The following is a 12,529-nucleotide window of genomic DNA, read 5'->3' as shown; positions in this document are numbered from 1 at the left end:
TGTAATTGCCCCCAATTTTTCGTGGTCCTTCCAACCTCACAGTTGGCGCACAGGTGAATCGGTCAGGCAGCTTTTGCATTTTTTGTGAAACCTCATCCAAGGGCGGGATGAGGTTTCCGTTATTAAATTTAAAAAAAAAATTAAAATCTATGGACAAAATTTTTATAATGTATATGTTCAGGTGACTGTGATGCATTGACATTTCTGTTCTGATTTTAAAATCGTTATTTAATACTTTTGTAGTCTCCAGCTCCCTGAGGCAGCTCTCTGCCTTCAGGGAGCTTTCATTCCTCGCTCGCTCGCTCGCATCCGCGCTTACGTCAGTGCCCATCCTCCTCCCGTCCCCACCCCGCAGCGCGCTGATCGTTTCAGCACGCGCTCCAGGCTGGCAGGCCATCAGTGGGCCAGCCAGGTGTGAAATCGTGGTCGGGGGCCGATCATGGTTGGCGGTCTGTTCCCCAGCCGCTCCCGGACTTGCCCACCCACCGAACTGAAAATTCTGCCCTAAGTGCTGGGAGGTGCTCCTCTGAGATTGAAGCTAAAGTACTTTGTCAAGACAAGCCAAATCTGACCCTGCAATGCTTTATCCACTTTATGCAAAATGGAAAGTGTCCCTTCCATGCATGTTACCCTTTCACTTTCACCACACGTACATACAATAAAGCTGAACCACAAAACAAAGCCAATTCAGTTATCATCCTGAAGTAGCAACATGTTGATGGAATAATCTCTCCAGCATGTAACTTGATAGTAGCTTACTTGTTGACAAGTAAGTAAGATTTGACATTGGCACTATTCTAGTCCATAGATTCATTTTATGATGTAGTGGATCAGGTATGGACTTAACATAGATTCATGTTTGTTAATTTAATAATAGCAGGGCTCTTGACACTTGTTTGGAACAGGGTCATGTCAGCTGCAGGATCTACATTAAAAAAATTAGCAATGTTATTGAAAATATCAGCATAGTATGGTTAAATGGAGCAGGTTGCGAAGAAGAAAATCTTTTGATATAATGTTACTCACCTTTTTTCTGTTACACAGAATCAGAATTTACTGTTACAGTACATAGCTTTCAACAAAATACTACGTTAACAAGTCGTGTTCAGTTCTACGTATAACCTGTCCTTGTATTTAATGGAGGCTGTGCTGCTTTAGTTATAGCACTGTATAAGCTACAGTTATACAGATTCTGAAATAAGAGGGAGAATTTTTAAAGTTAGAAATAGATCTTGAGAGTGCATTGTGCAAAAGAATTGCTTTATTAGTATCGCTCTGTGTTCAATATTGTATGAAGTAAGCAGAAGTTAGGACTTCTTAGTGCCTCATTTGAAGGAGGAGAAAAGTTGAAGTAGTGAAGATTCACAACCCTTATTCCAAAAGCAGCAGCAGAGGAATAATCACCGTTTTCTAAGAGGTGGAGTCAAACCTCTTTTTAGGTGTAGCCAGGGAAATGGTTATTAGCTTGATAATTAAATTTGAGTATACTGTAGGGATTTCACCATGCCTCTATGATCATAAGAATAGCATAGGATGTCTAGGAGTATGAATTGGAACAATTGAATACCTAAACCTTTCACTTGCACATAAACAGACTGTGGAACTAAATTAGCAGTTAGTGTTACATCCATCAAACTATATCATTCCAACCAAGCAACCCACTTGAACCTGATCCCCTTTATTGAGCTTCAGTACACTAACCTTCTAGAAAAAGTCACAGGCCCCCTCCCAACATGCCCAAAATGGACATTGTTTACAGATTGCATTTAAGTGGATTTTACTGCTCATCAGGTTTGCATAAAGTCAATTTCAGTGCACTGCGTTGCGAAATTGCATTTCTAATGCCAAGTGAGTTCATTTGGCACTGAACTATTACTGGCACAGTTTTCCACTCTCAGTAAGATGTTAATATTTATTCCACATATTTTAGCAAGTTTTATTTTGCATATTCTGGCCCACATTTTAATCTTCTTGTTACTTGCTTGAAAAGCTCTGATGATTAACCCAGCAAAATATTCAAAATTAGTGGTCCTTCAGTGATCTCTTATACCATTGTAGCAATTAAAAACTATGAATTTATAAAATGATAATTGTTTAAAATTAGGGATCAAATTTGTTGTTTTGCTCCCATTTTTATCTCTCAATGGAGTGACTGGGATGAAGTTCCACATTGACATTGCTGGTTTTCTAGTGCTTCACGCCCATGTGCGATGCTGTATAGTGAGTGTTGGCATAGTATTCCCCATTTTGGGACAGCCATCGCAACTCAGTTGGACCTCGTTCTTACCTATGATCCACACATACCCATTTCCAGCACAAGATAGTGATGAGGAGCAGAACTCTGGCTAAATTTAATCTCCAAGGGCATTGGCCTGTTTGAGACCCATTTGAGATGAACTAACTCAGCGCAGACCAGGGTTGAAACCTATCACTTGACCTGCTTGCTCCACTGCTCCACTAGCCTGTGCTTTATCAGTTAAATCCAAATTCAAATTTTCCAAAATGTGGTTGCAACGAAAATGATCAAATTTATGCCACTAACAGCTATACCATGCTAATTGTGTTTATTAGTAGCAATAATTCCTGATAGTAGTAAGATATCTAAGAAAGGTGCTGGGGAAGAGCTAGATTCTTTGGCTGGGCTAGGGTGTAGGATGATGCAGTTTGGAGGGCAAGTCAAAGTGTGCTGCACTCATTCTACCCAATGACACCGTCAAAAGCAGCAAAGGCCTAAGAACAGCTCACTGGTGTGCGCCTAAGCCGGATGATGCATTGCAAGTCAGTGGAGGAATGAGAGAAATAAGACACAAAATAAGAATGGGAAGAAAACAAAGTTTCAAAAAGAGGAAAAAATTAAGCGGATTTGCGCACTGGATGATGAAATATGCTGTTTAGGATGAGCTGAAATAAGTTATTTATGGAAGTTTTAAACTTAACAATGCTGAAGTAAAACCTGGCCACCAGAATTTTGTTGGGTGGCTCTGCACAGCTTTCTGGTAGTACTGCGTTGGCCTCAAAATTGACTCAAAAAATGAAAGACGCACTTGCGTTTGTAAAATTCTAGTCTTATTGAAAGGCACACGGATGAAAAAACAAAACTCATTATAAACTATTCTGCAATGTTGTATAAATTGAAAAACAAACATTTTTTATTTTCCGCAGCATTTTTCTGGGTCTGTTAGTGTTTATGTTTCTTCTGCTTTGTATTTATTTTTAGCTTTAACTTCTCCTAAACCTAATCTTTTGGGCATTCCTGGTTCAACTGCACCCTCCCCTGGCCTTCCTACTACTGGACTGCCAAGCAAGCAACCTCCTTCATTGACATCCCAGGCCCCAACACAGACTACCCCAACAACTCCACGTCCAGCATCAGCTACCCAGCAACAACAACCCGAACAACGTAAAAGCAAAGAAAATGAGAGGGCAAAAGAAAAGGAAAAAGATAAAATGGACCCCATGCCCACAGCAAACAAGGAGAAAAATGATAACAGTGCTGGCACATCAGTACCTCTTCCTGGCATGGAGTATGTGGTCGATCCAGCCCAGCTTCAAGCTCTCCAAACTGCACTGGCTTCTGATCCAACTGCCCTGCTCACCAGCCAGTTTTTGCCCTACTTTGTGCCAGGCTTTTCTCCGTATTATGCCCCACAAATTCCCGGAGCCCTTCAAGGAGGATATCTACAACCAATGTATGGGATGGAGGGTCTCTTTCCCTACAACCCAGCTTTATCCCAAGCTCTGATGGGGCTGTCACCAGGTTCTTTGCTGCAGCAATATCAGCAATATCAGCAAAGTCTACAAGATGCCCTCCAGCAGCAACAGAGGCAGTTGCAGCAACAGCAGCAGCAGCAACAACAGCAGCTACAGCAACAGTTACAGCAACAGCTACAGCAGCAGCAACAGCAGCAGCAACAGCCAAAGCAGCAGCCTAAACCAAGCCAAGTCCCCGCCCCACAACTAACAGCTTCCCCAGATAAAGAATCCGCCAAAGAATCTACTAAAACAGAAGAGCAAGCCAGTGCTCCCAGAGAAACATCCCTTTCAAAACCAGAAGAACGGCAACAAACAGAAAGCAAAAGTACGGACTCGCTTGACCTGTTCATTGTTTCAAAGGTGCAGTACAAGTTGGTCTGTCGCAAGTGTCAGATGGTCTTCACTGATGAAGAGACAGCCACGAGCCACCTGCAGTCAATATGTTTCTTCGGTCAGTCTGTGATAAATCTGCAAGAGACGGTGCTTCGTGTCCCCACCAGCACCTACCACTGCCTGGCCTGTGATACTACACTGAGCGGGGATGAAGCTCTAAGTCAACATCTCGAGTCAACCTTGCACAAACACAGAACAATCAAACGAGCAGCAAGATACGCCAAAGAGCACGCTAGTTTATTACCTCACTCAGCCTGCTTCCCCGATCCTAACACCGCATCTACCTCGCAGTCTGCCACTCACTCTAACGACAGCCCCTCCTCCAGCCTGTCCCCCCATGCCTCCATAAAATCTTGGCCTAACATTCTTTCCCGAGCCTCAGTCAGGAAGCCCTCTTCTTTACCTTCTCTCTCCTCATCTTCAACAGTTACCTCAAGTTCATGCAGCACCTCAGGGGTTCAGACCTCTATACCAACAGACGGCTATTCAGATGAGTCTGACAGTGAGCTCAGCCAGAAGTCAGATGGCCTGGATTGCCCGCTGGAGGGTCCAAATGACCCCAGCTGCCGCAGAGACAGTAGTCTGACTAGTGTAGGAATGGACACCTTCAGATTGTAAGCTTGAAGATGGACAATATGATTAATAAAAAAAAACAAACCAATTTCAAAAAAGACTAACTGCAATTCCAAAGCTTCTAACCAAAAAAAATAAAATCTTTCAGGATTGTTGTCTCATATTGATATGCTGGCAACACCTAAACCTGTTACACTGGTTGCTAGAAGGTACTATGGTTAGCTGAGCAATGACAGAAACCAGAAAGCAATGAACTGCCTCAATTTAATTACAGTGGTCTTTGAACCTGAAACCCTTTATTTCCCCAGTGCAAACATGCCCTAAGTTGATAGCACAGCAGATGTCAGCATGTACCTTATGGGATGACAATCCACCATTTACAGTTTAGATTTCTTGCTATGTAAGCATTCGGATACCAATGGCTAGCTAAAATGTAATGTCTTGTATTCTCAGGTCAATAGCTCACACCTTGTTCTGTTTTCAGAATCATACTTTGCTTTTGTTTGTTTGTTTTTCCTGTTTTTATTTTTTTTGTTCCAGAAGAAGATTTTTTTTCAAACGGGCAGAAAGTATTCAAAAGAGTTAAAATATTAAACACATCTTACTGGGGATTTACAAAGAATAGCTCTTCTGCTGTATAATCTGAGGGATAATTAAGCACTCCCATTGCCACCAAAACACAAGAGTGTTGAGGACTTGTAGCTGAGATAACAACGAATTTAAAAGAAAAACTAACTTTCTGTATTTATGATAGATATGAACATTTTGGTGTTGAGTAGTTTGTTGCATTGGAAATGACCTAAACAGTATGGTAGATTGAAAACCTTTGTGTACATTAGCTTTTGTATTGTCCAACAGAAAGCTCTTCATTTTGATGTTGTCTTGTTCATTCCTATAGGGTAGATTGAATCAAGTTACTGGTCTATGCTTTTCTGTCGTATTCCTTCCTTTCCCACCTTCCCCTTCCGACCTTGAAACCTTCCTTACCGTTCACCTTCCTCTTTGAAGGTGGTTTGCTCTAGTTTTATAGAAGGAAGAAAAAAAAAGTAAATTTAAAGATTTTTTGTGGATAGGGTCCTTTTCAATTTTTTTGTGAACCTTTAAGGAACATAATGATTATTTACCTGTGTCTGTAACCTTTGTGCACTTACCTCTCTGCTTTTGTAGATGCTGTGGAAATTTTTCCTATGAAGCAGACATTTGTTTTTTGTGTAGTGTGGCGGCAGTCTGGTCTTTTTTTTGGGGGGGGGAGGGAGGGAGGAGATTAATTATTATTTTTTTCTTTGTCATAAGAGAAAAAATTCTCGCGCTTTAACAAAATCCAAAGACATACACTTTCACCATTGGTGCATAAAGATGAAAAGAGGCATCTTTATACTTGAGAATTTGTTCTTCTGATTTAATAAAAATTTAACAAAAAAGGAATGGTAATATCCAGGTCACAGCCATTGCTTCTTCTGCAAGCAAAGGAGTGGCTTAAGACAAAACAAATAAAAATACCAAAAAAAACTTTTTACTTAAAGGTTTGTCCTTGTATTGTGGAATAAGTGCAGTGGTGGTTAGAAGGCACTGCTACTACCAAGAATATCAGATAGTGATCTTTTAAGAAAATGTCTTTGTTATTTGGGCACTTGTGTTATGTACATCTCTGTAGTCACATTAATGTCAAAACTTCATTAGCATTAAAAAGGTCTGAACTCTTTTTTAAAAAAAATCTTTTTTTGCTGCAAATGTTGTAGTCACACAATAGATGCTTGCTTATACCTTGCTTTTTGCTAAGCTTTACTGGAAACCAATAAATCAGTTTTAGCCCTTGCTTTTTTGATATTCCTTTTTTCATCTTTCTGTTGCAAATGGAACGTTTTTAGACTGTGAATACACCTTTCCATGGTTCAGTTTGGCTGATGCTTTTACTAATGTCAAAAGCCAATGAAAATTGCAGAACTCCAGTTCATTCCAAACTATCAACTTGGAGTTTGTTGCAGGGACTGATGTTTTGTTTAAAATCTTTTTTTTTTGTTTTTATTTTTTGAAGTAGTCAATAAGCTGTTGTACATATTCATAATCAGGCTTGTGCACAGTGCAAAAATGATTTTTTTGTAATAATTACATGCAGATAGTATAACTCTTCAGTTTCAGAGGTGACAGAAGTTTAAATTACATTTAAAAGTAGGCCTATTTTACATAAAGATATCTGATAACGTTCAAAAACGGGAAAAAATCAAAATCTTTTCTAAATGAGGTTAAGAAAAAATAGCTCCCACAAGATGAAAAATTTTATTCCAAGGTTGTACAGTTTTTGTTTTTGTTTTGTTTTTTGATGTGATTCTATGAAATATATTCGGCATTTAACTGTTAATTTGTATGTTAGTATGTTTCTGTATCATATATAATTTTCCTCATATTAACTGTTAACATTTTAACACTAGCATTATATTTTAAATACTGGTTTGTTTTATGTTTTTTATCTTTATATACTATGACATGGCCTCTTAAGGTGCAATTTTCTGGTTTGTATTTTCTTGGAACTCTGACCTTTGTTTCCAAAGTCTGTTCAGTAGCACTTGTACTCTACCATTTACAAAGACTAATAATTGTGTGGGTCAGGCTACCCCAAGTTTTACAGTTAAACGTAGCAAGACGTACAGGTGAAAAGTGGACAAGACATATTTGCATCTAAAGGCACCACCAGTACTGAAACACGGAGCTGGAAAAAAGCACTGAGCAGTTTTTTGAAAAAAAATTATTTAACTATATATGAATGTGGCCAAAGCTTTAAGCAATGAGAATGGTGCCACATTAAAAGTGTCCATTTTTTGTGGCATGGGGAAAAAGAATAAGACAAGAGAAGCATTAACACAAGTCAGCATATTTGATGTATCTAAGTTCTTGGACAATAAAGAAGATTATTGTCGTTCTTGTGGAGAAACTGCCCACTGTGAACAGCATTGACTTTTACATCTTGGGCAACTTTGGAAACATTACCCTGAGGTGAAAGAGGTATCTCCAGCCTTGCAATGTACAAAAAAGAGCAAGTTAAACCAAAAATGATGTTCTTGATGTTTTTTCTATAATGTAGTCTTGTTAGTTTTTTTGTTACTGTAACAATAATGAAAAAAATTTCAACTGTACCAAAATCATGGAAACTAACAACCACGTGGATTTCGAACTTTAAAAATTTTGTCACAAACCTTGTTGTCATAGTTAAGTTGATTGTAGATGGTAATTGAATATACTCCTTTGAAAATACTTCATCAAGTATGTTTCTTGCTCATTGTGATACATTAAAAAAAACCCAGTATGAGCAAAACTTTGTGTTTGGTAATGTTATTCGCTCATTTAAGAAATGACCCTTGATCCTATTCAAAATAAAACTTAAGATGCCAAATCTCACCATTATACTACCGTACTGGTGAGACATTGATATCATTTTCACAAAACAAAAATACCTGGAAAAACTCAGCAGGTCTGGCAGCATCTGGGGAAGGGAGCACAGTTAACGTTTCGAGTCCGCATGACTCTTCAACAGAACTAAGGAAAAATAGAAAAGGGGTGAAATATAAGCTGGTTTAAGGGGGGGTGTGTTGGGACAAGTAGAGCTGGATAGAGGGCCAGTGATAGGTGGAGATAACCAAAAAATGTCACAGACAAAAGGACAGAGAGGTGTTGATGGTGGTGATATTATCTAAAGAAACGTGCTATTAAGGGTATAAAGCAGGACAAGCAAGGTACAGACAGCCCTAGTGGGGGTGGGGTGAAGGAATCGAAAAAGGCTAAAAGGTAGAGATAAAACAATGGATGGAAATACATTTAAAAATAATGGAAATAGGTGGGAAAAGAAAAATCTATATAAATTATTGGAAAAAACAAAAAGGAGGGGGAATATCGGAAAGGGGGTGTGGATGGAGGAGAGAGTTCATGATCTAAAATTGTTGAACTCAATATTCAGTCCGAAAGGTTGTAAAGTGCCGAGTCAGAAGATGAGGTGCTGTTCCTCCAGTTTGCGTTGAGCTTCACTGGAACAATGCTTTTATCATTTTTGCTTTTATCATTTTCACAGATGTTGGAAAGTTACAGTCCATTCCGCCTGTTTGCAGGAAAGTCTGAAGACCACAGGTGGAGGTTTAATACACCTGTACATGTACATGTGTTGACCATGCCATGTTAGTGTGCTCTGTAAATTGCAATTTGGGATGAAATTCTCTTGGTCTGTTTTAAGTGGCAACATTATTCAATCTCCATTTCTTGGTAGTTATGCTGCTGGTCCCATCTTTCACTTCACAGTGTAATCAGCAGCACTGTGCAACACACATGACCATCAGTGTGTTGCAAAAGCTCCACAGTAATGTATAACATGTTTTCTTCATAACTGCAGAATTAGATTTGCACAAACCAACTCTCCCATTTATATCCACAGTTGCCTGGACTACTAAGATTCTAGGTGAGCTACTAAGCCTCTGACATTACAAGCCTAGTTTCCCACCTGTTTTGACCATATGGTGATCATTAAGGTAGTATATTGAAAGTCTGCTCCAATCTTCGCAAGTCAAATATGTGCAGAAATATTTTAGTTTTTAACCAGTGGGCACCAAACCCGACCTCTTTTGTCATACTAATAATCCTTTGATCTCCATGTGGTAATAATAGGTTGCAATACAACATGTGTTTACCATGTGGAGATCATTATTAGCTTAAGTATTGCAGCCAGGGCAAAAGGGACTGAATGAGTTTCACGATCTAGTGACACAAATTACCAGCAAAGTAGGTGAACTAGCAACTTTACTGAGTAAATCACCTGAGGAATATTAATTTATATGCTTACATTGTGGAGAGCTGTTCCATAATTGATTGTACAAGGGTCAGGCTGATTGCAGTCAATGAAGTTGCATATCAAAAAAGTACCAGGATCATTTTTATTCATTCAAGGGATGTGGGCTTCGCTGGCCAGGCCAACATTTATTGCCCATCCCTATTTGCCCTTGAGAAGATGGTGGTGAGCTGCCTCCTTGAATCACTGCAGTCCATGTAGAGTAATAACACCCACAGTGCTGTTAGGAAGGGAGTTCCAGGATTTTGACCCAGTGACAGTGAAGGAATGGCAATATATTTCCAAGTCAGGATGGTGAGTGACTTGGAGAGGAACTTCCAGATGATCGTGTTCCCATCTATCTGCTGTCCTTGTCCTTCTAGATGGTAGTGATTGTAGGTTTGGAAGGTGCTGACAAAGGAGCCTTGATGAATTCCTGCAATGCATCTTGTAAATGGTACTGTTGCCACTGTGCATCAGTGGTGGAGGGAGTGAATGGTCATGGTTGTGGTGCCAAACAAGTGGTCTGCTTTGTCTTGGATGGTGTCAAGCTTCTTGAGTTTTGTGGGAGCTGCACTCATCCAGGCAAGTGGGGAGTATTCCATCACACTCCTGACTTGTGCCTTGTAGATGGTGGACAGGCTTTGGGGAGTCAGGAGATGAGTTACTCATCACAGGATTCCTAGCCTCTGACCTGCTCTTGTAGCCAGAGTATTCATATGGCTAGTCCAGTTCAATTTCTGGTCAGTGGTAACCCCCAGATTGTTTATAGCGGGGGAATTCAGTGGTGGTAATGCCATTGAACGTCAAGGGGCAATGGTTAGATTCTCTCTTGTTGGAGATGGTCATTGCCTGACACTTGTGTGACATGAATGTTACTTGCCACTTGTAAGCCGAAGCCTGGATATTGTCCAGGTCTTGCTGCATTTGGACATGGACTGCATCAGTATATGAGGAATCACGAATGATGCTGAACATTGTGCAATCATCAATGAACATCCCCACTTCTGACCTTATGATGAAAGGAAGGTCATTGATGAAGCAGCTGAAGATGGTTGAAGATCATAGAGGTGTATTTGTGATTTTCTAGTGAATGCAATAGTTCAATCAGGATGTAAATCCTCAAAATTGATGTCTGGCACAGACTGTTTCATCACTATTAATAAGTAAAAATATTTTTAAAAGCATTTTGAAGCCTGGGTAACTTGTAAGATGATATGATAGATTGCAGTCTCTAATCAATACCTGTAGAATGCAGTGTGCATCTGGTGGACCAGAATTGTACCGCTGGCTCTAGCTCAATACACATCACATTAAACTTAGCAGCAAATTAGCCCTGTGTACACTGGTTCACCCTCCAGATCAATTAAATGTTAAGATTGGGAAAGTACAGGCAATGGAGTGGACTCTAAACACTAAAGTGATTCAAACAAGTTTATGAAGTTCCCAGGCTATCCAATGTTGCAGGGTTTGATAATGGCTGGACTGATGCTCCAAATGGTGCAAAGACCAAAGAGTGAGCTGAGCCAGCAGTAGTGGACTCGCACCATTTGGTTATAGTGTGCTGTCAGATTGCCAGCTTTAACACTGTTGCTATCATGCTGCACATTTTAAATCATTTTCTATAAAAGCAGTACTATAACAGCAATGTTAAACATAGCAACAAGAAAATAGTTAGGTTTCACAGTTTTTTTTTATACTATGTTGACCTGCGGTTCTAATTATTCTTCTGGATTTCAAATTAGCTTTGACTACTGTAGTTCAGCAATTCTTTTTGTTGGCAAGATTGCAATAAAATAAAATTTGACAGAGTGCACGTAGTTTTATGAGACACACTGGGGGGAAAAATTCAACTTGTGCCAAAAACAGGCGGAAAATAGGTGTAGCGTCCAATGACGTTGGTGAGACACAATAAAATTGGGGCGGGTGCCTCATTTCAATTGGTGAGCTGCTGCTGCTGCTTTCCATTTTTATTGGCAACTCTACAATCGGGGTCAGAAAATCAGATGTCAGTGCTAGCATTTAAAGGCTGCCTGCACCTCTTAAAGGGCAAGTGCACTTTGATTTTACTTAAGGGAATTATTGCTGTGCAGTGCCAATGGTAGGGAGAGCAAATGCAGCAAGACTATACCTCACCCCCTTCCCCCCCAATCCCACCCTCAATCCTCAGATGGTGCTCTGGAAATTCTGGTTGGAGAGCTGAGGAGGAAAGAGCCGCTCCCAAAGATGGCAGAAGAGCATCAAGGCAAGTTGCCTAGTATTAGCCAACAGAGGTGTCCATGCAGATCAATGTGAGAAGAATTGTACCCAGGAATTGTTGCAAAGTCAGAAGAAGTTTAATGAGCTGGACCATTAAGGTAAGACACCCAACTTGCATCTCTGTTACTCTCTGCCTAGCCCTGTAACCTCAGCACACTCAAGCTTTTCTTGCCCTTCTTTCATCATTCCTCCAATCACAGTATTACACATAATCAAAACAAAATTGCTGGAAGCACACAGCAGTTCAGGCAGTATCTGTGTACCCCAATGGATACTGATGGAAGGTCATCGACCTGAAACGTTAGCTCTGTTTTTCTATACAGATGCTGCCTGACCTGCTAAATGTTTCCAGCATTTTTTGTTTTTCTTTCAGATTTACAACATTCATAGTATTTTGCTTTTGTACAGTATTACACATGACTGGACCATTCACTACTGCTGCTTGCACACTCTTCAGCTGCTACTGTCCTCGTAATTGCTCCCCCCACCATCTTTCATACACGGTCAGCATTGTTCCAAAAGCATCTTATTGTTTTGCAGGACATTACAGGCACAAGGAACAGGCATGGACAGGAGGAAGGTCACCAAACTTTCCACATCCTTTTCCCGTTGAGAAAGGCAGGAATAGCAGTTATTGCCAGGGGAGACTAGGGTGGCTGCAAGATTACCCTCCATAGTTGCCTGCATTCCTGCCTGTGTTGGTGCCAGAATGCCACGGAACTACAGGCAATGAAGTGTGTCACC

The 12,529-nt window shown here is 40.2% G+C and overlaps 1 protein-coding gene across 1 annotated transcript in view; it reads left to right on the top strand.

Annotated features, from left to right (window-relative positions):
* The window catches only part of zfhx3 (zinc finger homeobox 3), a 452,533-nt gene extending 446,580 nt beyond the window's left edge, over positions 1 to 5,953 (top strand). Inside the window, exon 10 of the mRNA XM_041191401.1 lies at positions 3,218 to 5,953. Coding sequence (XP_041047335.1) covers positions 3,218 to 4,764 — 1,547 coding nt within the window. The 3' untranslated portion in view covers positions 4,765 to 5,953. The remainder of the gene's footprint in view (positions 1 to 3,217) is intronic.
* Positions 5,954 to 12,529: the final 6,576 nt, after the last annotated feature.

Source organism: Carcharodon carcharias, chromosome 7 (genome assembly GCF_017639515.1).
Source record: "Carcharodon carcharias isolate sCarCar2 chromosome 7, sCarCar2.pri, whole genome shotgun sequence".
Classification (NCBI taxonomy): domain Eukaryota; kingdom Metazoa; phylum Chordata; class Chondrichthyes; order Lamniformes; family Lamnidae; genus Carcharodon; species Carcharodon carcharias.
The sequence above is the reverse complement of the archived record's forward strand: the minus strand, read 5'-3'. Positions and strand labels throughout refer to the sequence as shown.